Here is a 26167-nt window from a genome sequence, read left to right on the forward strand (position 1 = left end):
TCTCTCTCTCTCTCTCTCTCTCTCTCTCTCTCTCTCTCTGAAAAAAAATGTCAGTCGTTGATTAGATAAATAACCCAGAATTTTTTTATTGTTCTTTCTCTTCCTCTTTTACTTACTTTTTTTTTTATAATGTCCGATGTTGTTCTATCTATCAGAGAGAGAGAGAGAGAGAGAGAGAGAGAGAGAGAGAGAGAGAGAGAGAGAGAGAGAGAGAGAATATAGAAGGTAAAGGAAGGAATAGGAAGAGGGACGGAAGGAAGGAGGAAGGAGAGGGAGAGAGTAAGGGAAGCGGAAGGGGAAGTGAGAGAAGACTAATAGATGGAGGGAAGGGAGGGAGGGAGGGAGACTGATAGATGGAGGGAAGGAGAGGAATGGAGGGAGGACGGGAAGGAGCGACATAGATTCATAGATAGATGGAGGGAGGCGGAAGGCAAGGGAGGATGGAGAGAGAGAGAGAGAGAGAGAGAGAGAGAGAGAGAGAGAGAGAGAGAGAGAGAGAGAGAGAGTAGCTTTCATTCATCTTCCCTATCTTCAGCGTCAATAAAGATGGAAATGAAAATGCAATGAGACGGAGAAAAATTTGATTATTATCTTGATTGTAAGTCCTCCTAGCACACACACACACACACACACACACACACACACACACACACACACACACACACACGAACAAAAACGGATATTCTCTCTCTCGTGTGTTTCCCGGGTACAGGAAAAAACACGAGAGAGAGAGAGAGAGAGAGAGAGAGAGAGAGAGAGAGAGAGAGAGAGAGAGAGAGAGAGAGAGAGAGAGAGAGAGAGACGGACACTTTTGTAAGATTGAAATCCCTCGCCTTCAATAGACTACACACACACACACACACACACACACACACACACACACACACACACACGAAGATTTCCACCACGAAAGAAAATATATATAACCGACGAGAAGGACTACGAATAAGGGACTCTCTCTCTCTCTCTCTCTCTCTCTCTCTCTCTCTCTCTCTCTCTCTCTCTCTCTCTCTCTCTCTCTCTCTCTCTCTCTCTCTCTCTCTATTGACACCCACCCTTAATTTTTCTCCACGTAGATGGTTGCCGTCCAATACAGAAAATAAAGAAAGAAAAGAAAAAAAGGGCGAGAGAAAAAAATCTTTCTGGAGAGAACAAGGAAATTGGTATTGGTATTTCGCTTTATCAGTTTGTTTGTTTGTTTGTTTGCTTGTTTGTTTGTTTGTTTGTCTATCAATAGAGGTGTCTAGTTGTTTGTTTGTCCTGCTGTGTGTTTGTCCATCACTGTCTACGTGTATGTGTACGATTAAATATAGTTTGTCTGTTTTTTCTTTTTTTTCCTTCCTGTGTACGTTTGTCAATATTTATTTGGCTTCTCTCTCTCTCTATCTGTGTGTTTGTCTGATTGAATACATGTCTTTCTTTCTACAAGTAATGGATATGGCTATTGTTCGTTCTCTATCTGTCTGTCTACTTATGTGTTCTGTTTAAATGCAGTATATGTCTATCACTCGCTGTCTATCTATCTCTCGAACAAGATCTTGAGATACGTAATCATCTGTCCGTCTGTCTGTCTGTCTGTCTACGTGTCTTTATGTCTGTTATTCTGTCTACTCTCTCTCTCTCTCTCTCTCTCTCTCTCTCTCTCTCTCTCTCTCTCTCTCTCTCTCTCTCTCTCTCTCTCTCTCATAGGATTTCCGCATCTCTCCTTCCCCTGGTCTTATATACTACGTCGGCTCAGGAATTCCCAAAATATGAGGAAGGCGCGCATTCTTTCCTTACCCGCCCTGGCCAGCGCCGCTTTGCCTTCCTCTCTAATAACTGCTCCCCAGCCGCCATACTGGGAGTATTGCACGGGCTCAACACACCAGGCACCGAGAAACACAATGAGAGACAAACCGCGGAGTAAATACTGTATACATTAAGAGAGAGAGAAAGAGAGAGAGAGGGAAATACACACACACACACACACACACACACACACACACACACACACACACACACACACACACGCACGAAAGCATAACACATTAATACAACCTCAACCGCAATCTTTTTCAGCCTAAGAAAGACAAATAAACAAACAAACGACCAAACAAGGAACCACAAAAGACAAACAAATAAATAAGGAACAGCTTAATAGATGTCGATACACGAAGTTAACTTGTCATTAACTTTTTTTTTTTCCTGTCTACTTTCAGTACTTCTACACTTCAATTATTGTTGCTGCTACTGCTGCTCGTACTACTACTGCTGCTACTGCCGGTACTGCTGCTGCTGCTGCTGCGTTAGCAGGGTGAAACTAACCAACTCCTACTTTTCCTCCTCAGTTTCCTCCTCCTCTTCTTCCTCTTCTTCTTCTTACTACGAAAGAGGACGGCCCGTCTTCTCCTCCTATATCATGTTCTTCCTCCCCCTCACGTCGTATTCTCTCTCTCATAAGTAGTCTTTCAGTCCTTCTCTCCTCCTCCTCCTCCTCCTTTTCCCCGACCATCCATAGCTGGAGTACCAAGATGGCGCACCGCTGACTCAACCATCATGGGCTTTGTCAGGTGAGAGTAGTAGTAGTAGTAGTAGTAGTAGTAGTAGTAGTATATTAGTAGCAATGGAATTAATTGTAGCAATAATAATAACAATAATAATAAAAATAATGATAATAATAATAATAATAATAATAATAATAACAGTCGTAGTAATATAATAATACAAAAAAAGGTAAATTTAAATACAAGTGAATATATCAATAAGTAAAATATGATCAAATATAATATACCGGTGCCTAAAGGGTTGACAATTTCACACCCACCACACTCGCTCACTCACACACCCACCCCCATTTATTGGTTATGACACATTTAAGCCCCCGTCACGTCCCGCCTCGCCACGCCCACTGACCACGAACAGACACGCCCTTTGAAGCCCATGGAACTCATTTGCAATCCACACACCGCACCCACCCACTGCATCACTCGTCACCACTCCCCCCGCTCACTATCACCATCAGCACCACCATTGCCATCAGCCCAGCCATCTATTGTCACTCACCACCATTCCATCAATCTACGTAGTCCGTCACTTTACTTCACTCATATTACTGGATTTTATTTTGTTCTTTTCTAGTATTTTCCTAGCTTCACCCATTCATCCACTTATCCACCACAGCAATGCTCATCCACTTTACGTCACCCGTCAATTCAATGTCACTTATGCACTCTGCGTCATCCACTTATTTGTCTAGCACCCACCTACCGTCATCCACCCACCTCCACTTCGTCACCCACATCATAAATTCAAAAGGAGGGGAAAAGTACACGATATTTGCTGATATTTCAATTTTTTTTCATATTTTCCTTTTTTTTCACCTCTTCACCCCCAACAGGGAGGCAACGTGACCCTGCTGTGTTTACCTTATAGGGAAAAATTGTTTGATACATCGATTCATTCAATATTTAGTCACATCTCCTGTGTATATATGTATATTTTTTTATCGGTGTGTGTGTGTGTGTGTGTGTGTGTGTGTGTGTGTGTGTGTGTGTGTGTGTGTGTGTGTACATTTCAGTTTTCATTTTTCAGGCTTCATTTTTATTTTCTCCACGAATCGTTCACGTTTTTCACATTTTTCAATACTACCACTATTCTCCTGCTACTCCTCCTCCTTTTCCTCCTCCTTCTCCTCATCCTACTCTTCCTCCTAATCCTCCTCCTCTTCCTCCTAATCCTCATCCTTATCCTCCTCTTCCTCCTCCTCTTCCTCCTCTACTTATCCTCCTTTTCCTCCTCCTCCTCCTCCTCCTTCTCTTCTTCATCATCATCATCTTTTTCTATAGTTCCATAAAATGACAGAAACTTTCCTCAACCTTCCTCACTCATCTCTGTTTGTTCCAGGTAAGACTTCTCAACTATTGTTTTCATCAAACCCTGTGTCTGTCTTGCCTTCTTTTGCAATAACCAAGCTCGTATTTTGTTACTCCACTTTGCATCCTAATACCTCTCACCTAAAATCACCCAAAACACCTAAACCCAAATAAAATTGCCTAAAATGATTTAAGTTCACCTAGATTCATTCCAACTCATCCGGAACTAACTAAATTTACCTAAACCAAGCAAGTACCCAATTTTTTTCTTCCTGAACTCAGAAAAATCACTTCATATATTTCAAAATCATGGAAACTCGCTTGAAATGAACCAAATTCCCTTCAACTCAAACATGAATCACCTAAACTCATTTACATGCACTGAAGAAATCATCTCGCCTCATCCAGAAAATCGTCTAAATTCATCTAAAATCACGGAATGTTCTCATAAATTACATACACAAAAAAAAAACACCAACACTCACCTTCAATCACACAACAACAACAACAACAACAACAACAACAAAACTAAACTCATCCACAATCACCTGGGCTTCACTTTTACCTCCTTTACACCCACTGACCTTTGACCCGCGGTGACCCCTAAGTTGACCTCCACCCCTCAGGACCAGTGTGGCAGAGGGGGAAGTTATCACGGGTCACCTTCCTCTGGTTGCTAATTATCGACCAGGTCACGAGGGAAGGTGAACATGACGCGTCTTGCTGGGTGACAAGTGTGTGTGTGTGTGTGTGTGTGTGTGTGTGTTTGTGCGAATTGTAATATGAGCTCCTTAACATAGAATAAATAACAGTACCCTTATATTACAGTTCCTCTTTTTGAACACTAGCTAGTCTCTCTCTCTCTCTCTCTCTCTCTCTCTCTCTCTCTCTCTCTCTCTCTCTCTCTCTCTCTCTCTCTCTCTCTCTCTCTCTCTCTAATTTAGCTGTTTTGGGGCAAATAAACATTCTAAAAGCCACAAAAGCAAAGTTTGACAGGAATAATGGACATTTTCTATTGTTTTGCAATGAAAAGAATTGGAAAATAACACTTGCTATTCAAAGACAAAAATCGTGTTACGTAGTGTAGAATAGTATAATTAAATCAGATAGCCTATTTTTATCTTTTTTTACATATATATATATATATATATATATATATATATATATATATATATATATATATATATATATATATATATATATATATTTTTTTTTTTTTTTTTTTTTTTTTTTAAGGCCGCTGCAGTTTCAGATTCACTTACATCATTCACTTTCATCCATTTGTCTCCATCACAGCTTCCTCACTCATCCATTCCACCATACACTCACTTCATCATTCTCCCCCATCCACCAGCATCCACACCCTTCTTGAGCCATCTCCACTTGAGTAACACACGTGGAAACTGATCTGCACACACACACACACACACACACACACACACACACACACACACACACGGCTGTCTGTAGTGGTCGGGTTTAAATACACACTGGACGGGTGAGCATATTTGCATGTTTTAATTAAAGGGATCACGTCCACTCTAAGTGCCTGGCAAACTAATCAAACATGGACTAAGAACTTGGTATATAAATAAAGCCACCTTCGTTCATCTCACTTCGGGAAAAATTCATTAAGCTCAACCCCACAAATGATTAAAATGCAGTTAACTAGTGGGGGGCGGGTGGAAGCGAAGCAAACAACTACACCAATGAAAACAACTATTAAAAAATGGTAACTACGTACGTGGGCGACAACACAACAACACTGAACTAAACTGGCAGCTTTTTTTTCTCTTGATTTTTTTTTTTTTTTTTTAGAGGGGAGCAGATAGTTGAGTGGGTATTTTTCTCCTTTTTTTTTTTTTTTTTAACCATTAGTCAGCCTCCTTCATATGCAAAACAAAGATACACTCAGAGCAATGTTTGTAGCGGGCACATCACCTGTATTTATTAAAACTTTTCTCTCATACCTCACACCACATATTTTTTAAACGTTCCAGACTGTTGTGATAAGGTCTGTTTTGAAACACTAAAGACTCTGCTAAGGCTGCTTTCAAATCATTTGGACTGCTAAGGGTTATTCTAAAGTACATCAGACTCTCTTAAGACCTGTCCCGAAACACTACACTCTCCATAAGGGTTACTTTGAAAAGCTTTAAACTCTCATAAAAGGCTGTTTAGAAAGACCACAAAGATTATTAGTCTCTCCAATGATGATGCATAATCCTTGTTAAACTGTGGGTAGCATTAGGTCCCCGTATTCTAAACCCTATTTTCCCTCATAAGGAGTGTTTTCAAAAGCCAGAGATGTTTCAAATCGTGTTTTTTTTTTTTTTCATTGACAAAAGAGAATGCGTGCTAATTTTTTTGCTAGGATCAAGAAAACAGTCTTGAAAGCCTCATGAATTTCCACGGTAGCCAGTTAGTTGCCGAGATGGGCCGCGGAAAAAGTTTTAAGAATACAGTTGTTAGGTGAACATCCTCGAATACTTTGTCCGCTCACTGCTATTTACAACATCTCTCCTTAAGCATTAACCACTCAGGCAAATTTCTTCCCGTTGCACAGCCATTTCTAAACATTATACTGGATAGAAATTGCAAAATCTATTCCTTTTCATCCTTTTCTTTCTTGCAGACGCTTATAAAGATTCCATGCGCTGCTTTTAGTGCTGCGAATTGTTGTACATCGCAGTGAAAGGGTTAGTACATTCAACTAGAGCATTTTTAAGGGCAGTCTCAAAATAAAACGCCGGAATGTTTGAGAAAGCAGTATAAAGCAGTCCCAGGAGCATCACAGCCAAGAAGTTATCACCGAGGGCAGGACATTATATGCAAAATTTTCCCTATTGCTCGCACTTCTTATAACTTGGATAAATTCTGCACTAAAACTATGAGGAAAAAGTACGAAGGATACAATGAAAACTCTTAGACTATAGTTTCTTCACACTCACCCACCAATCCACCCACCAACACACACGCACACACACACACACACACATGAAGCATGCAATCTTCATCCCAAATATGCAAATGATGAGAGATTGACTCTCTCTCTCTCTCTCTCTCTCTCTCTCTCTCTCTCTCTCTCTCTCTCTCTCTCTCTCTCTCTCTCTCTCTCTCTCTCCAATCGAAAGGCAAATCTGCAGTGAAACGTATGTAGCGGTAAAGAGGAGGAGGAGGAGAAGGAGGAGGAGGAGGAGGAAGAATTCAATATTAATCCTACTTTATGGGTATCCTATGTGTTGGTCTTTATAAGCAGGCGTGACACAGGAGGAGGAGGAGGAGGAGGAGGAAGACATAACTTCATGCTGAGAGGTAGTTTGGTTCGTGTCCATCTCACAGCCTTTCGTAATGAGGAAAGGAGGAGGAGGAGGAGGAGGAAGAGGAGAGAATGAAGAAGAGAAGGGCGAACACGAGAAGAAAAGAAGAAAGGAGACAAGGAGTGAAATCAGGCAGAAGAAGGAAAGGAAAGAGGGCGAAGAAGGCAATTAGAAGAAGAGAGAAAGAGACAAAAAAAATCTGGAGCGAGGAAGGAAAGACGCAACGACGGAAAGGAGGAGGGAGGGAGGTCAGAGAGAGAGAGAGAGAGAGAGAGAGAGAGAAGGTAAGGAAGGAAGGGAGGAAGGTGAAGGAGAAGACAATTAGAAGATTAGAAGCGAGGGGGAGGAAGAAACGACAGAAAGAGAGAGAGAAAAAAAAAGACGGGAGGAATGAGGAAAGGGAGGAGGGAGAGGACGAACAGAGAGAGAGAGAGAGAGAGAGAGAGAGAGAGAGAGAGAGAGAGAGACTACAAGCAAGTTGGCAAAAGGAGGAAAAGAAATAGCAAGGCAAGCGTGGGAAGGCAGCAGAAGGAGAGGGAGTAAATAATGGAGGAGAGAAAGAGGAGAAGAAAAGTGAGAGAGAGAGAGAGAGAGAGAGAGAGAGAGAGAGAGAGAGAGAGAGAGAGAGAGAGAGAGAGAGAGAGAGAGAGAGAGAGGAAGCAGAGTGATGGAGGGGGAGAATGAGGCCACAAGAGGGAGAGGAAGATTACCAAGCGTGAGAAAATATGAAAGCGGAGGAGGAGGAGGAGGAGGAGGAGGAGGAGGAAAGGAAGGAGAAAGAGGAGGATAAGAAGAACGAGGAGGATGCGGTGGTGTTGATGGTAGATGGGAGGGAGGGTACAAAAGAGGAGGTAGTGGTCGTGATGGAAGAGGAGGAGGAGGAGGAGGAAAAAGAAGAGATGAAGAAAGAAGAGGATGTGGTTATGGCGTTGAAAGCTAAGGAGGAGGGCAAAGAAGAGGAGAAAATATTCGTGATGGAGGAGAAGGAAGAAGAGGAGAAAGCAAGGAAGGAAGGAAGCTGAGGAGAATGAGAAGGAGGAGGATAGTCGCAATGGAAGCACAGGTAACAGGAAGTAGAGGAAGCAATCACTGGGTTACCTGGTTACTACAAATATTTCTACCTAGTTATAAATATGAGGAAGGAATATTCAAGTAACCTACACTGTCTTTTGTAGTCTATCAGTACCTATTTATCTATCTGCATATCTGCGTCCCCGTATATATTTCTGTCTTTGTACCTCTATATCTACACTTACTGTACATCTTGTCTTCTCAACTGCGTTCCTACACACACACACACACACACAACACTGAACTTTGGCGACGTTGCCACATATAGCAAACTAAGTGGCGGAAAGGAGAAGTAGGAGGAGGAGGAAAAGAAGAAGAATAACAACAACAACAACAGTTAGGGCAGGCAGATATCATGAATGGGAATTGGGGGGGAGAGGAGAGGGTGAAGAAGAGAGGCAATGAATAACAAGAAGCAGCAACAGGAAGAAAGATAAGTAAATGGAGGAGGAGGAGGAGGAGATGAAGAAGATGAAGGGAGGGAATACAGGAAGGAAAGAGGAGCAGGTGAAAGAAAGCCAGCTGCATTGTAATGAGGTTTCCTGCTGGAGGAGCCTCGCATACAGATCTGTTAGCGACGAGACTCACTTACTTCCTCCTCCACCTGCCGGGCCTCTTGCTCACCTTGGCAGGGAGACGCAGGAACACAATTACAGGTGACAGCAAGGATAGCAGTGGTGCACATTTTCAAAGGACAGACTCAAGGGCCTTTGTTGTCTGTCCTGCTTCTTTTTCCTCAGCCTGTACGTGAGTGAATGCTGTGTTGGTTTCTGTATGCATGCTAGGTAGGAATAATATCTTAAGACACTTTCTGAACTGAAGAAGCTAACACGACTTCTCTTTTTTTGATACACAGAAGGGCACTTGTTGTCTGTCTTGCTTCTTCTTCAGTCTGTACGTGAGTGAGTCGTGTGCAGGTCCTTAGGTATATGCGAGGGAGCGGTAACAAGGTATCTTCTGAACTGATCATTTTTTATACGTGTGGATCGGCAAACGCACAGGAAAGGAGAGGGAAGAAAAAGCTCGCTAATCTGTCGCTACTGAAAATAAATTAAACAGAAAAGGAATTTCGAATTGGAGGCCAAGTTGAGTAGAACACTTTTTTTACTATTTTTTTTTTTTTTTTTTTTTTTTGTGTGAAGGGAAGCTGCAATTAAGGTTTTTCTCTCTTTTTTTTCGTAGCATTTGCCCAGTCTCTCTCTCTCTCTCTCTCTCTCTCTCTCTCTCTCTCTCTCTCTCTCTCTCTCTCTCTCTCTCTCTCTCTCTCTCTTACATAAAACTCGTGAGCTCAATACTTTCATCTTTTGCATTTGTGTATCCGTTACAGACCACTTCTACATCCACTACACTACATACTCATTAGGCCTGGTAAGGACACGCGAACAGGGCGCCGTAGCAAAAAAGCCGGTGTGGACTGTCTCTTATAGCGAAACAACATCTCAAGAAACGCAGATATAAGCGCCAAGTTCGCTCTCATCCCTCCAGTGAGGATGAGACGCATATTTTAAAAACACTTCAGCGTTGCGGTGTTGTTGCGGTGATACGGGTTTTTAATGGTGTTTTTCACTCTTCTAGTGACAGATTAACAAGATTTTTTTCTTATTAACAGGAGAACCAGGCTAATCATCTCTGGGACCTTTGAAAAAAAAGTCGTGATGAAAGGGCAGAGCTTTCTGAATACGAGCCTTAATGCGTGCCATCAAAGGTGCCAGACGGAATGTTTGTGACGCGACGAGGTTTCCACGCCTTGGGACACGTGCCTTCGTTGTGCAGCACGGTCTTGTTAGTCCACGGTGCGGTGTTGTGTTTGCGTGTCAGTAACCTGCCGCAGACCCATATTTCCGAGAGTTTCAGTGTCTTGTCTCAACTTTTAACATATTGTAGTGGAGGTCATAGGGACTCTCAAGCGTGTTTATTTATTTATTTATTTATTTTTATGATTCCAGTGAAAATTTAACAAGGATTCTGCACAGTTAATATGAAAAACGCCTGTAATTATCCGAGACGTCAATCCAGCGGCGTTGGAAATTAACCCTTATGAGAAAACTTAAAGAGAAGAGATGGTGGTGCCTTGTGTACGAGCAGTGGACGTAACGCGCACGGTATCGCGCACATTGCTGCCGATCACTAATACTTATTGAGGTTTGGAATGAACGAATTGCTTTTATACTAGAGTAAATACTTCCCCCGCACACGATCTTGGAGCACACTGGTATTGCATTCCATCGCCGCGTGCCTGTGTGTCGTGTTTGTGGTGGTTCAAAGGCAGGGAAAGTTTGTGATCCAAGTTTTCGAGTTACAAAGAAAAGGAGGAGGAAAAGGAGGAGAGGGAGAAGATGCACAAGGAACGCAAAGGAAGAGTAAGTAGCAGCAGATCAGTGAGTCTTTGCATGGGTGTTTGTGGGGACTATATCATCTCTTAATAGTGAGAGAAATAGGAGAGATAGCAAAGAAAAGAAGAGCTGGAGGAGGAAGAGGAGGAGGAGTAAGAGGAGTAGGAGAAAGAAAGAAAAAAAAGAAAAGAGAAGCGGAGAATTAGTAATACTCGTATATTAATTGAGGATAAGGATTAGGAAGGGAAGGACAGAGATAAAGAGACGATGCAAAAATGGAATGGATTACAAGAGATTATATAAGAATTACAAACAGCAGTATCATCAGGTCTTGCAGCAGGATGCTATTTGTGTATCTAACCTCGTTCCCACGTAGAGAGAGAGAGACACACAGAGAGAGAGAGAGAGAGAGAGAGAGAGAGAGAGAGAGAGAGAGAGAGAGAGAGAGAGAGCGTAGCAGATGACACTGTCGGGCACTGTCACGCTTCATGTTTCCTTACCATGGAGTGAGTTACAGAATGTGTTTCTATTTCAGTTGGGGAGAAGGGGGAAGGATGGAGGAGGAGAACGAGGAGGAGGAAGAAGAGGAGGAGGAGGAGGAGGAGGAGGAGGAGGAACACAAAAGGATGGAGAGAAAATGCAGGTGAAATGAATGGAGAAAAAGGAAGAGAAGACACACAGTGAATCACAGAAGGAGGTGGAGGAAGAAGAGAAAGGTGGTGGGGAAGAAAAGGAGGAACACAAAGGAAGGAAAAAGACGAAGAGAAGTGCAGACAAAATGAACACCAAATAACGGGAAGAGGAAAAGAAACGCGATATGAAAGAAAAAAAAAGAAACGAGAAAAGTAAAAGAGAGAAGGAAGAGGAGAATAAGTGTAGTTTTTTGTTTCTTCTGGCCATATTATGAAATCATTCTGCGTCACATCTCCACTACACTGAAAAGGCCCTCTAATTGAAGTGACACAGGATTTTTTACGAGTGCTTTTACAACTCTAATAAAAGGTTAACAAGATTTCTATATTACGAACAGGAGAAACGCTCTTGGAAACCCGACTAATCATCTCTGTGACCTTTGAAAATAGTCGTGGTGAGAATACAAAGCTTTTCTGAATGCTAACCAGCTTGTATATCTCCGTTTTCCAGACTCGCGCCCTCCCATCTGCGGGTCAACGGGCGGACGTGTTTTGACTCCCAGCACGCCGCTCTCTCCGCTGCCACCTTCACTATTGTAAGTATATGATCTCTCCCACCCACTCATCCACTCATCCACACATCCACCTGTATGTATGTGCAGTCACCCACCCACTCACCCATTCATTTACACATTCACTCATCCATCTATCCTCTCGTCTGTTCATCCACTTATCCACTCATCTACCTGTCTCCTTATCCACTCATCCACTGATCCACCCACTCACCCACTCATCCACGCATCTACTCGTTCATCTATTCTCTCATCCACTCATCCACTGATCCACCCACCCATCCATTTATCCATGCATCTGCTCATCTATCCATCCTTTCATCCACTCATTCACAACCCCATATTGTTTAGGTGCTTAAAATCCACGAATTGATTAATCTAATTCACTTATTCATTCACTCATTCATTCATTTTTCCACTCTGTTATTATGGTAGTTGTGATGATAGCAATGGTGATGATGGGAAGGATAACAGTAATAATGATAATAATGGTGGTGGTGGTGGTGGTAATAAGATTTGTTATTGTTGGGTATGCAGTGTGATTAATTTGCGTGTATATAGAGGAATACGTATTGTTGTATGTATCTTGTAATGTTATGTTTGTTAAAAGATTTGTGGCAGCTCAACAGGACTCGACCTTCAAACACTTCTTTATCAAATTAATAGCATTCATATTGTAATGTATTAAGGCCAAGTAAAAAGAAGTAAATGAAATGAAATAAATCCTATCAAAGGGACCAACTCGTTCACTCATCTCCTCGTTCATCCATACGCACACACACATGCACTCACACTCATTCACTCCCTCACTCACCCAGCCATACGTAACCTAACCTAACCTAACTTAATCTAACCCAGCCATACGTAACCTAACCTAACCTAACTTAACCTAACCCAGCCATACGTAACCTAACCTAACCTAACCTAACCTAACCTAACCCAGCCATACGTAACCTAACCTAACCTAACCTAACCTAGCCATACGTAACCTAACCTAACCTAACTTAATTTAACCCAGCCATACGTAACCTAACCTAACCTAACCCAGCCATACGTAACCTAACCTAACCTAACCAAGCCATACGTAACCTAACCTAACCCAGCCTAACCTAACTCGTCCTCCTACATTCTAGTTCCTCATCCAAGTACTCATCCACCAACCTATCACCCACTTACTCGTATCCTGTCGGCCGCTCAACCATCCATTCATCAGTTCGGTTACTCATCCTCTCACTCACTCAGCCAATGACCCACCCAGTAACCTATTTCCTAACCCCTCAGCCATCCTCATCCATCTCTCATCCCTCCGCCATTACCTACATTCATCCACCTGTTTTTTTTTTTTTTCCACGATTTTCTCCACTTCATTCATTCATCCCTTATTCACCTTCCCATTCATTCAACAACACTCATCCAGTCATCCACCCATCCATCCACCCATCCAACAATCCACAAATAATTGATTGTTCACACACACACACACACACACACACACACACACAGAGAGAGAGAGAGAGAGAGAGAGAGAGAGAGAGAGAGAGAGAGAGAGAGAGAGAGAGAGAGAGAGAGACTATCAGAAATAAATGGAAGTGCACACAGCAGAAAACGCACATGCACACTATTATACGCACACATGAACAAAAACCCCAATAAAACATACACACATACATACATACATACATACATACATACATACATACGTATAAAGGGAAAATGTGTATGTGTAATGAAATAAACACACACACACACACACACACACACACACACACACACACACACACACACACACACACACACACACACACACACACAAAATACTAATAAAATAACAAGTGACAACATTTCATATTGTAATTTGAAAGGATTTATTTATTTATTTTTCATCTTTATTTATTTTTCCAGTACTTTTGTGTGTGTATTAATTATAGTCCCCTTTATTTGACCATTCTTTTTTCGCTCCCATGTTAATTTTAAGGCTTTATGGGAGCGGCTCTTTTGTGTGTGCTGTTTTTTATAGGCTGGTAATGGCCGCTAAATCTGAGCCTAAATGTGCCCGTTGCGTGTGTGTGTGTGTGTGTGTGTGTGTGTGTGTGTGTGTGTGTGTGTGTGTGTGTGTGATATAAGCAAGTGTCTATTACGTGTGCATATCCATAGTTTTGATAAGGTAGTAATAGTAGTAGTAGCAGTAGTAGTAGTAGTAGTGGTGGTGGTGGTGGTGGTGGTGACAGTCCCTCACATTCATGTACATGTATGTGTGTGTGCGCAGTGCTCGTCCGTGGTGGTGGTGCTGGTGTACGTCTGGCGGATGGTGCTCAATGCGAGACACCCTGACCACCTGCAGGATGTGTACTACGGTAAGTCCTTCAGCTCCCACTCAGCACTAACCTTTCAGTTCATCTCATCATTATTATCACCAGCCTCTCTGATATTACTGGACCAAAGCCACATTTATCATTTATTACTTGTCTCTATTAGCTGTACATCTGTTCGAAGCCACTCCAACTAAACCTTTCTCATCTCTCCATTTACTTCTCTGTCTGCCTTGCCCTCCTTCATCATCCCTTGCTTGTATTCCGCTGCGTTATTTGTCTATGTAGTATTTGTTCGCATGCTTATGTACGCACTTCAGATCTCAACAAACTCTTTTTTTTTTCTTAATTTAGTTCTCATCCTCCTTGTCTTCTTTCACCATCTTTTATTTACTTCCTGGTTATATATTTTCCACCACCTTAGTGTTCAGACTTATCTCACTTTTTTTTTTTCATTTTATTTCTCTATTTGCCTCGTCTGCTTCCATCATTCCGGAGTTTTCTCCTTAAATATTATCTCCTCCCCTGCTCAAATATTTTACACCACCTCAGTATTGGGACTTGTTATCTATTCATTTATTTCTCTTTTTGCTTTCTCTTCTTTCCCCATTCCTAGTTTGTCATTTTTCACTCTAACGATTCTAATTGTTCAGCGCCGAGCTGTCAACAGCCCGGCGCCTGACGTGATTCGCCCTTGTCCACCACTAATTGACATGTTACAAACCTAACTTGATCGTCACACCCACCGTTGCGCCTCTCTCGTCATGCAGTGTTTTCATTAATAACTGTCATAACACCCGTATATCATATCTGCATAATTTATCTCTCGTTAGCACGATCTTTTTTTTTCTTCCTTTTTTTTTTTTTTTAGCTACGTAGGAAAACCGGATTCTTTTTATAAGTGTTGCCTGTAAGATTTTATTTATTTATATCATATATTTTTCAAGCCTTCACGAAACTCCCTTAGTCTTCTACTTTATCAAACGCGCCTGCCGTGCCTTAATTAGGAGCTTTTTATCGTTCTTGTTTATTTTTATGGGGAGTGGCGTCTCTATTGATTATTTTTGGGGGTATGAAGTAGCAATTAGAGGCCTTTTTTTTTTTTTTATTTGTGCTTTGTCTTAGCAAAAGAAAAAAAAGGAAAAATTTGTACTCCTCGTAATTGGAAAGAAGAGCCTTTTCTTTTTTTGTTCTTTCGACACAGCATTCTTTTTTTCCTCTTCTTCCTCCATCGTAGCATTCTTTCGCCTCGCACCTCATGACACACCTGTCCTGAAGACTCACACTTGCCTCACCCTCACCACCACCGCTCCTTTCATTAGCCTCTCCTGGCCTCCTCCTTATCAATGCGAAGCGGGTAACTTCTCTTTTTTCCTCGTTTCATCGCGTGTATCAAACATTTAGCCATGATGAAAATAAAATATTAAATTGCGTCCTCTGTTTCAGTGTATTTATGAATTAATGTTTAGATTCATCACCTGAAGAAAAAAAGTATGATGAGTCTTTTACCTTTGATACTAAATAAGAAACTAGAAATTATAAAAGAACCACTCGTATTCTTAAACGCTTTCTTCTCCCATAAGGATTATTTTGAAAGGTCACAGGTAGAGTCTATCAGGTTTTCTTAGGGCCTTTTCCTTTTAACGGTCTAGATTCCTCCTTCAACAATCACTAGAATCATGAAAACACTCTTGAAAGCCCCAGTAACTTACACTATAAGGCCTGTTCACTTTGTACACACCAGATGCTAAATATTTAAGGATACGAAAATGGTCCGTATTCTAAATAATCTGAGCATCTTATCTCAACTATTCTTAACTTTTAACAAGCTTTAGTGGACGTCATTATGGTTTTCAAGGACGCTTTCATAAGTCTAGCGATTGTTTAACAAGTATTCTGCATCATCAGTGAGAAAAACACACATGGGAAAGCACCTAATTGTCACTGTGGCCTCTAAAAACAGCTCTGATGAGAATGCCGAGTGTTTGAGGATAGAGGCTTGGTCCCCCGCAGTGTTGTGAGCCATGCAAGTTACCCTCCACACAAGTCTTAGCTATTCATGGCCATTCTTTGGGTACACAACGTTCCCCTGCGTTTGCACTCACCTTGTACGTCTCCCTGTGTACACTAACTAGCTAAACCCACCCACATACACACCTACACACACCTACACACCTACACACACACACACACACACACACACACACATGGACGCACATCACATATTTTTTTTCACTAATGTTTCAGCATCTGCGCTATAAAGAATGTGTTCAAACTCTCTCTCTCTCTCTCTCTCTCTCTCTCTCTCTCTCTCTCTCTCTCTCTCTCTCTCTCTCTCTCTCTCTCTCTCTCTCTCTCTCTCACTGCGCGTCACTTTTTCGCTTTATTCAGCAGAAAGAAAGAGAGAGAGAGAGAGAGAGAGAGAGAGAGAGAGAGAGAGAGAGAGAGAGAGAGAGAGAGAGAGAGAGAGAGAGAGAATACTTTAAGATCCTAAGCACCATAAATGCACCATTCATTAGAGCCAAACATGTACGTACCCTTGTCTTTGTGTAACATGTAAGTACGTTAAGTACACTTAGAGAAGGGAATGCAATATGGCGCATAGGAGGAGGAGGAGGAGGAGGAGGAGGAGGAGGAGAAATAGTCTGTGTATCATGAAAATCAAATTCGTGTGTGTGTGTGTGTGTGTGTGTGTGTGTGTGTGTGTGTGTGTGTGTGTGTGTGTGTGTGTGTGTGCATCACTCTTCTAGTTTTAACGTGATGGTGGTGATGACTGTGTTGGTAGGCGTGGTGTGGTGTTGACTAAGCTGTAAAGAAATGGTGCCCTAAAGTGTGCCTCCCCCACCCCCTCTCTCTCTCTTTCCCAGGTGTCCAGATCTCGTACATGTCCACGCTGGGCACGCACATCACCCTCATCGCCCTCACCTCCTTCCTCTTTATCGGCATACGGCAGGTGAGTCGACGGCGAGCAGCGGGAGGGAAGGAGAGGGGAGGTTACAGTGCGTGGGAAGGAAGGGAGTTTGCATCACACTTCGGACAACATTCTAAAACGTTTCTGCGCCCCACCTTGACTATATTCAAAGATTCTAGTTGACGTTACACGGATTCTTAAGGGTGTTTCAATGGTTGCAGTGGCAGATTAACAAGATTGCTACACTATTAACAGGAGAAACTCTATTGAGAATTTGGTTCATCATCTCTGTGGTCTTTGAAAATAGTCGTGGTGAAAGAGCAAAATGTTTCAGAATACTAGCCTTGCACACACACACACACACACACACACACACACACACACACACACACAATACCGTTTATAACCAACTAACTTTTGTTTTCCTCCCTTACCGTCAAGTAACTTCACGCATTCCATTGGCCTTTCGCTTCACTTTTGTTTCCTGTTCTTAAATCTCCCTCTCCCTCTCTCTCTCTCTCTCTCTCTCTCTCTCTCTCTCTCTCTCTCTCTCTCTCTCTCTCTCTCTCTCTCTCTCTCTCTGCAATTAACTATGCAGAACCATTGTTAAACTATCTCAAGAATCAGAAATAAAAAGAACTGAAAACTTCCCGATAACTTCAATTAAACCCTTTAACAAGTTACCAAGATAAGAAACGTGTTGAAAATTCTAAGTTTTTATGCCATCACTTTCTTAATCAGATTCCAGCACTCTATTCTGACTCCCTCTAAAAACTCCTGTTAAAAAAAAAATAAAGCAAAATCATTACCTGACACCCTCTCTGTGCTGCAGGAACGGTGCGGCCTAATCACGCCCTGGGTGGTGGCCAACATTGCCTTCATGGCGCTGGAGGCCGTGTGCTGCATGTACTCCAACATCCTGCGGGACCATATCAACAAGGTGAGTCAGGGGGGATGGAAATGCAGGTGGTGGTGATGGTGGTGGTAGGAGTAGTAGTAGTAGTATTTATTTACAACTTATACTGGAATCAGAAAGCGGCAATAAGGACAGGAACAGAGCAGAATGATTGTATAGATATAAGAAGAGGAGTTTGCTATCCCCAGATCTGTTCTCCCTGTATATTGAAATTATAATAAGAACAACCTAAGGACGGGAAGGTCTCAAAATTGGAGGACAAATTATAAGCAATATAAGATACGCGGACGACATAGTGTTAATAGCGGACACACAAGAAAAATTACAAAATATGTTGACTGTAGTGAAGAAGGCGAGTGAAGAAAGAGATCTGACAAAAGACAAAACGGAAGTGACAGTGATTAGTTGTAAGGCACAAGTTCCATGATGCAATGTGAGAATAGATAATATAATTAAGCAAATGAGAAGATTTTGCTGCCTGGGAAGCTATATTACGGAGGATGGTAAATGTAACACAGAAATCAAAAGACGGATAGGTGAAGCGAAGAAGGCATTTCAGAAGATGAGACACCCATCAACAAGAACGAGGGAAAAAAGGCAGTAAAAACATATCTGGTTTGTATTATCATATGGATCAGAAAAAATGAACTATTAGTAAGCAGATGGAGAAAAAGTTGGAAGCTTTTGTACTGGCGAAGACTATTGAAAATTTCCTGGACAGAGAGAATATCAAATGAAGAGATGCTTAAAAGAATGGACATCGGAAGAAAATTATTAGTAAAAGTGAGAAGACAGATGAGATGCTTATGATATGTTATGAGAAGAAGAAGAAGAATAGAAAATTTGAGTTTATCGGGAAGAACTCAGGTTGGAGAGCAAGAGGCAGACCAAGAGAGAAGTATATGGACAGGATGGTAACAAAAACAAGAGAACGTTTCATGGTTTGTCGTCTTCTGCAAATGACAGTAGACAGAGATGTGGTATTCCACGGTCGCCAGCGTCTGCAGGGTAAGGTATGATGATGATGATGATGATGATGATGATGATAAGAAGAAAAAAAATAAGAACAAGAACAAGAAGAAGATCAGGAAGAACCGGAACAAAGAATAAAAACAGGAAAATGATGATGATGGTGGTGGTGGTAATGATGATGGTGATGATGATGATGATGATGATGATGATGATAAGAAGAAGAATTTTTTATTATAATAACAAAAATTAAAATAAGCAACAACAACAACAACAACAACAACATTATCACCGCCACCACCACTACCACCACCTCCACTACCACCATCACCACTACCTTCACCACCATCACCTCATCCCAAACAAGGCACACAACTTTGGCATCTGCATATATACATAGTGCATGTCTTACAACAAAGGCTCAAAACAAAGCAAATCAACCCTCCATAATTACAGTATTAATGTGAAATCTATACAATGTAGCACCAAATTCCCTTCAGTGTGATGGCAGAGGGCGTGAATGTGGTGTGTGTGAGTATGGGCGTAACGTACATCAACTCTCTCTCTCTCTCTCAGCCTCCTCCCGTTACTGTCCTCGCCCATTACTCAAGCTTGAAGCGAGAACAAACACTCAGCTCTGTCCTGGCAACGAGACTTCTGCTCCGGTCTCGTGGTCACTTCCTGTCCCTTTGCAGTGCTTGTGTATCTGCGTGTGTGTGTGTGTGTGTGTGTTTGCCAGGCGGTTGGTTCATCTGTCTCTTAGTCTGTCTGTGTTTCTGTTGGCCTGTCTGCTCATGAGTGAGTAGGTTTGTTTGTTTGTTTGATGGCCGGTTGATCTCTTTGTCTCTTTGTCTCTGTGTCTTTCTGTCTGTTGTTCTTTTCTTTTTATTTCTTTTTTCTTATTCTATCTATTCGTTCACACTCTCTCTCTCTCTCTCTCTCTCTCTCTCTCTCTCTCTCTCTCTCTCTCTCTCTCTCTCTCTCTCTCTCTCTCTCTCTCCCTATTTACCTACCTATCTATCTCTATCTATCTGCCTATCTATCTCATCCGTCCACCTAAACTTGATGAAAGCATTGCCGCCGCTTTTGTCAAGTCAACAACAAGAAAGGTCGCGTCACTCAGGAAAACTTGTCTTGCTAAAAGTAATATTTCCGAAGCATTTCCTCCTCCTCCTCCTCCTCCTCCTCCTCTCTGTCTCACTACCAGCAAGTCAGGTCACATTCCCGGCAGAGAGAGAGAGAGAGAGAGAGAGGGGGACGGTCACAGTTTCACAACGTTCCTGTAACCAATGTGAGCCAACGTCCTTATATGACTCGCCTCTCGTTCTCGTTTTGTCAACTTGCGCCGCAGGAAAACTGTAAGGGTCTTCATGTTGTTCACTTCCCCGCGCGCCGCTCCGGGTTTGGAAAAGGAGGCAGTCGTTTAGAAAGAGGGAAGATAGGAAACTGATTGAGTTACAACGCCGTTACAACAAGGTCATTTCCCCGCCGGCTAGGGTTAGAAGAAAGTGGCGGGGTCTCTCCTAACGAGAAACTGACGGGAACTAGGATCGAAGTCACATTTAGGCAACGAGTCGAGCGCTGCACCAGAGACCCACGCTGCCCCAGGAGGAGAAATAGAATGAAGGAAGAGGAGGAGACGTTTCTAGTATTAATAGTGTTTGTTGTATTTTAATGAAGTTTGTGGACGTGATGCTATGTATTATTACCTTGAAGGCCTCGAGAAAGGAAGGAAGGAGAACTTTTGTCGATTCCTAGCATTGAATTGTGGTTTGTTAGTGAAATAGGTAGAAGGAAAGGTAAAAGCGTGGCCGTATTTAGACCTATTGTGAACGAGTAAAGAGGATACAACTTATGATGAATGTAGAAGATATAAAGAGACTATATTTATATGGAGAGAGAGAGAGAGAGAGAGAGAGAGAGAGAGAGAGAGAGAGAGAGAGAGAGAGAGAGAGAGAGAGATGGTAATGACGATAATAACATTAATCTTTGATATAATACCGTAATATGCAAATTAACTTGCCATTTGAAATTTACACAAGACATTAGATGATTACATACACACACACACACACACACACACACACACACACACACACACACACACACACACACACACACACACACACACACACACCACTATATACCGTGCCGTTTTGAGTAATATATATCCTTTTCTTTTCTTTCCTCCTCCCGTTCCTTTCACTGTACACATCCTTTATTGCCGCCGCACCTGTCCCCTCCGACCACGCACCTGCCCCTCCCTGCCCACACATGTGCCTTCGTCAGCAGAGGTTCGACGTTGTGTGCCGCGCTGAGGTGTCCTTCTTTCTCTTCCGAGCCACCATAAACGTAAGTAGTAGTAGTAGTAGTAGTAGTAGTAGTAGTAGTAGTAGTAGTAGTAGTAGTAGTAGTAGTACAGGTGCATCTCGGTTCACACGATATATAGAGATCTCCAGGTATCGTGTAAGCAGAAATAGTGTAAAATGTAAAAAAATAATAACAAAAAAAGGAAAGAAAAAAAGAAAAGACTAATGAAAAATGAATGTCGAGGGATTTAGCTTGTTAAGTGTTAAGTTGCACTATTTTGTCTATTGATATGATAAGTGAATGATACTAATCCCTATAGCTTATCTGCGTTTATTAATCCTAATTCTAAATATAAAATATAAAACAATACATATGCATGGAAAAATGGAAAAAATATATCCCTCAATATTTACGCTTGTACAACGCCAATGAACGGTTGTGAAAACTTCGTGTAAATTCAATTAGATTTATTGCATTTCAAGTCGTGTCAAACTGCATTCATATAAAAGAAATCGTGGAAGCCAAGAGTCACCTGTGTGTGTGTGCAATAGTGGTAGTATAGTCACAGTAACCAATCCATCTCACTCTTATTTCCCTCCACAATTTTCTCCTACCCACCATTTCTCATGTCCTCATATTACGCCTTTACCCCTTCCCTTCCTTCCTCTTCTCTTACCCCTCCCTTCCCCATTCTTTCCCTCCCCTCTTCTCCTTTTACCCTTGCCTTCCACACCCCCCTTTATCACACCCTCACATCTTCCCTTCCCCATTTTCTTTTACCCTGCCTTTCCCATGACATCCACACACCCACTCTCACCCCTGCTCTTCCTATCTTCTTGACACGCATCCACACACCTCTTCCCTTGCCTTCCCTTCAGGTGATGGGACTCTGGGCAGTGATGCGCTTCGTGAAGAACATACGGGCGGGGATCACCTACAAGGACCCCGAGGCTATCGAACTCTGATGGCGAGGATCGAACTCAGAAGGCAAGGTCCCGCGCAACACCAGCACGAGGAAAACGAGAGCCAGTAGTAGAGGAGACTTCGATGTATGTGTGAGAACTGGAGATCTTTCTACCTTCATCATTGTGTGTGTGTGTGTGTGTGTGTGTGTGTGTGTGTGACCAATGAACTTTTTGTAGTTTTAAGAAAAGAGATAGATTAGTGTAATTACTGTTTGAAAGAGAGAGAGAGAGAGAGAGAGAGAGAGAGAGAGAGAGAGAGAGAGAGAGAGAGAGAGAGAGAGAGAGAGAGAGAGAGAAAGTGTTTTTTGTAGCGTTCGAGGAAGAACAAGAACAAGATCAAAAACAAGAAAAACAAGAAAATGAGGAGGAATAGGAACAACAACAACAACAACAACGTCACTGTCGATATATTTTTTCGATGCTAGTAAAAAAAGTGGTGTGTGTGTGTGTGTGTGTGTGTGTGTGTGTGTGTAATAATATTAATAATAATAATAATAATAATAATAATAATAATAATAATAATAATAATAATAATAATAATAGTAAACGGTTTATTGTTTAGGCAGTTAACAAACTGAAAATGTACAGAGGGGCTGGGGAAATACTTAAACTTTATCCTAAAGCTAAGTCTAATCTAGAAGGAAAATACTATTGATTGATGGCTCGCACCATGGTGGGAATCGTGCTGAGTCTGTACCGGTCCGTGCGCGGCGCCTTTAGGGGCGTTATCTTGTTGTGGTGTCTGGTGGCACGGACCGGGCGAGGCGCGTCAGGTGGCGGCATGTGTCTCAGACGTGGATGATGCAGCAGTCCCCTTGAAAACTTTTCCAGAGCCTCTCGGTGCCTGGTGGATAGTCTGGACAGACTCAGAGTGGTCAGGGCTTCATCATAGGTGGTGTAGGCAAAGCCAAGGATGACCCTGTACGCCCTTTTCTGCACATTCTCCAGCTGTAGCTGTTGAGTGTGTGTGAGGGAGGAGGACCACGTTGGGGAGGCGTACATGAGTTTGGGGAGGATGAAGGTAAGGTACACCCCCCTTAACTCATCTGTAGGCGTCCCCAGCGACCTGAGTCTGCGCAGCATGTACAGCCTGTAGGTAGCTGATCTTACAGTGCTGGCGACATGCTGCTTCCAGGTCAGCTGGTCGTCCACCGTGACTCCGAGAAGCTTGGCACATCGGACCAACTGGAAGGGGTGAGGGCCCACTGTGAGCTGAGGAGGGGGCACTGGTACAGAGGAGGTACATAAATGCATCACCACAGTTTTGCTGTGGTTGATGGTCATCCTGCTCTCCTCCGTCCACGTCTGCAGTCTCTCCAGAATTGTTTGCAGAGGCGAGTATTCCGTGTTCTCGTTGGAAACTGGGACGCCCACGGTACAGTCGTCCACATGCTTCCAGCGATGGGGGGTGTCAGTGAGGGCGTCGTTAATGATGAGGAGGAAGCATAGAGAACCCATCTAGGTCCGCTGACGCATGAGTCTTTTAATGCGGGGCGTCATCCAGGGGGCATCAGACGGGTGCGCTGTGACGCTCTTGGCTGGGAAGTAGCGGTGGAAGGCTTCTGTGGTGGTGGCGACGTAATTTTGCCATTTTAAGTGGACGTCCTCCACATCCAGCACCTCGGTCCACGGGTGTTGTGTCACCCACTCCCTGAACACCCTCATGGCTGAGTCAGGCATGGGGCGGTGGGTCCTGGTGACAGCTGACCGCGGGGTCGAGGTGGTGGGTGTGGGTGTCCACAGTATGGAGAGGTCGGTGCTCCGTCCCATGGGAGGCAGCGGTTTGAGGGGCGAGTACTGCTGGCCCAGGTCTGTCAGTATAAGGTCGAGAATGGCTTGCTGGTGGGTGGGGAAGTCCACGACCTGGGTGAGGTGTAGCTGGTGTAGGATATCGCTGATATCTGATCTGTTAAAGTCCCCACAGATGACCGGCTTGGCGGCAGGATACCTCACCCTCAGGGCATCAGCAGTGTCGATGATGTGAGCGGTGAGTAACTGTGCTGTGGTGGCTCGGGGGGGTGTACACGACGCACACGATGATGGAGGCCGTGTTGCTGGGATGGCAGGGGGGCGTGACTCTTACCCACAGGGCCTCCACACCGGCAGGAATATCGGCAGGGAGGTGTGAGGGGCTGAGGGCAGAGCGGCAGAAAACGGCCACTCCCCCCTTGATGGGACACACATGTTTCCCTCCCCTCGACCCGCGGTTCCGAAATAGTTTCAAGGTCTTAAGGCACTGTATCACGTTGGGCGGCGGGTAACCTGATCCTCGCCTACGACGCAGGAGGTAGTTGCGTTCGTACGTTTCCACTGAAGTACACATTTTTCTTTATGTATCGACGCGCACTCGCTAAATGTGTTCACAAAAACAACAATCCCACCAGGGCGAGCCTAAAACTAAAACTAAAAGTTGAGGGGTACACGACGCACACGATGATGGAGGCCGTGTTGCTGGGATGGCAGGGGGCGTGACTCTTACCCACAGGGCCTCCACACCGGCAGGAATATCGACAGGGAGGTGTGAGGGGCTGAGGGCAGAGCGGCAGAAAACGGCCACTCCCCCCCCCCTGCGTCCTGTCCTGAGGTGATGGTAGAGCTGGTACTCCTGCATCGTGCACACCTCAGGAACAATCTGCCACGCCTCAGTAACCGCCACAATGTCCGAACAAGTAGAACTCACCGTCACAAACAATTCGTCCATCTTGTTGGCGAGAGACGTCGCATTAAATAAGAGGAGGGACGGAAGACAATACCACCCACGCGGCACTTCAATGTGCTTGTATTTCTTCTTCTCCACCCTGCGGTCTTCTCTGGCACTGGTCACTACCTTGATGGGACGCACATGTTTCCCTCCCCTCGACCCGCGGTTTCGAAATAGTTTCATGGTCTTAAGGCACTTTATCACGTTGGGCGGCGGGTAACCGGATCCTCGCCTAGGACGCAGGAGGTAGTTGCGTTCGTACGTTTGCACTGAAGCACACATTATTCTTTATGTGTCAACACGCACTCGCTAAATGTGTTCACAAGTACGACAATCCCACCAGGGCGACCACCTAAAACTAAAAGCTAAAAGTTGAAAACAGAAAAAAACTGAGGTCACTATCACTAGGGGACAGGGAAGGCCAACAAGGGCTTGCTCGTGTGAGGTCAAGACTGTGTGTGTGTGTGTGTGTGTGTGTGTGTGTGTGTGTGTGTGTGTGTTCGAAAACCTCTGTGCTTAACTTTACAAACTTAAAGTATCAAGACAAAAAGAAAAAAATATTTACTGTAAAAAAAAATTCATAGATTTAAGTAAGAAGTGTGACAAGTGTGACTTAGCGTGACCTGTCCCTGTATTTTGTAGTCTTCCTGTCTACTTGAACCACAATAACATCTCTAGTTGTAACCCATGGCTTATTTTTTTCCCCTTTGAACACCCCATCCCACCTCTCTCTCTCTCTCTCTCTCTCTCTCTCTCTCTCTCTCTCTCTCTCTCTCTTTAGCTCTCATGACGTCAACTCTATTGAAACGAGAGAGAGAGAGAGAGAGAGAGAGAGAGAGAGAGAGAGAGAGAGAGAGAGAGAGAGAGAGAGAGAGAGAGAGAGAGAGAGAGAGAGAGAGAGAGGTATGAATGAAAAGCGTGAACAAAGAGCGGCAAAATCCTGACTGAATCCCGAGAAATCCTGAATACAGACTACGGAATCCTCAGTGTATCCAGAAAATTGTGAATAACAGCGAGGGGGATTTGAATGTGACGAGAACTCTTGAATCAATATGAAAAAATTCTGAGCTTGAAATGGAATATCTTGGATCAGGACGCAGCAGGGAGGGAAAAGAAGAGGTGGAGGGAAAGGAGGAGGAAAATGACGACAATGATGGTGGCGATAACGACGATGACGACGAGGACAACAACAACAACAACAGCAACAACAACCTCATCTTCATCATCATCAAGAGAGAGAGAGAGAGAGAGAGAGAGAGGAAGGGACCTGGGAAAGGGGGCGAAGGAATCTAAGTATTGCAGCTCGG

At 43.3% G+C, this 26167-nt stretch overlaps 1 protein-coding gene across 2 annotated transcripts in view; it reads left to right on the top strand.

Annotated features, from left to right (window-relative positions):
* The window catches only part of LOC135107699 (uncharacterized), a 38244-nt gene extending 12696 nt beyond the window's left edge, over positions 1-25548 (top strand). Inside the window, exons 2-8 of one of the 2 annotated variants that reach the window (XM_064017876.1) lie at positions 2199-2549; positions 11719-11803; positions 14046-14133; positions 16956-17041; positions 17832-17939; positions 21174-21236; positions 22073-25548. In XM_064017876.1, coding sequence (XP_063873946.1) covers positions 2536-2549; positions 11719-11803; positions 14046-14133; positions 16956-17041; positions 17832-17939; positions 21174-21236; positions 22073-22159 — 531 coding nt within the window. In that variant the 5' untranslated portion in view covers positions 2199-2535 and the 3' untranslated portion in view covers positions 22160-25548. The remainder of the gene's footprint in view (positions 1-2198; positions 2550-11718; positions 11804-14045; positions 14134-16955; positions 17042-17831; positions 17940-21173; positions 21237-22072) is intronic. The other variant, XM_064017877.1, reaches the window with a different exon arrangement.
* The last annotated feature ends 619 nt before the right edge of the window (positions 25549-26167 follow it).

This window comes from Scylla paramamosain, chromosome 15 (assembly GCF_035594125.1).
Source record: "Scylla paramamosain isolate STU-SP2022 chromosome 15, ASM3559412v1, whole genome shotgun sequence".
NCBI lineage: Eukaryota > Metazoa > Arthropoda > Malacostraca > Decapoda > Portunidae > Scylla > Scylla paramamosain.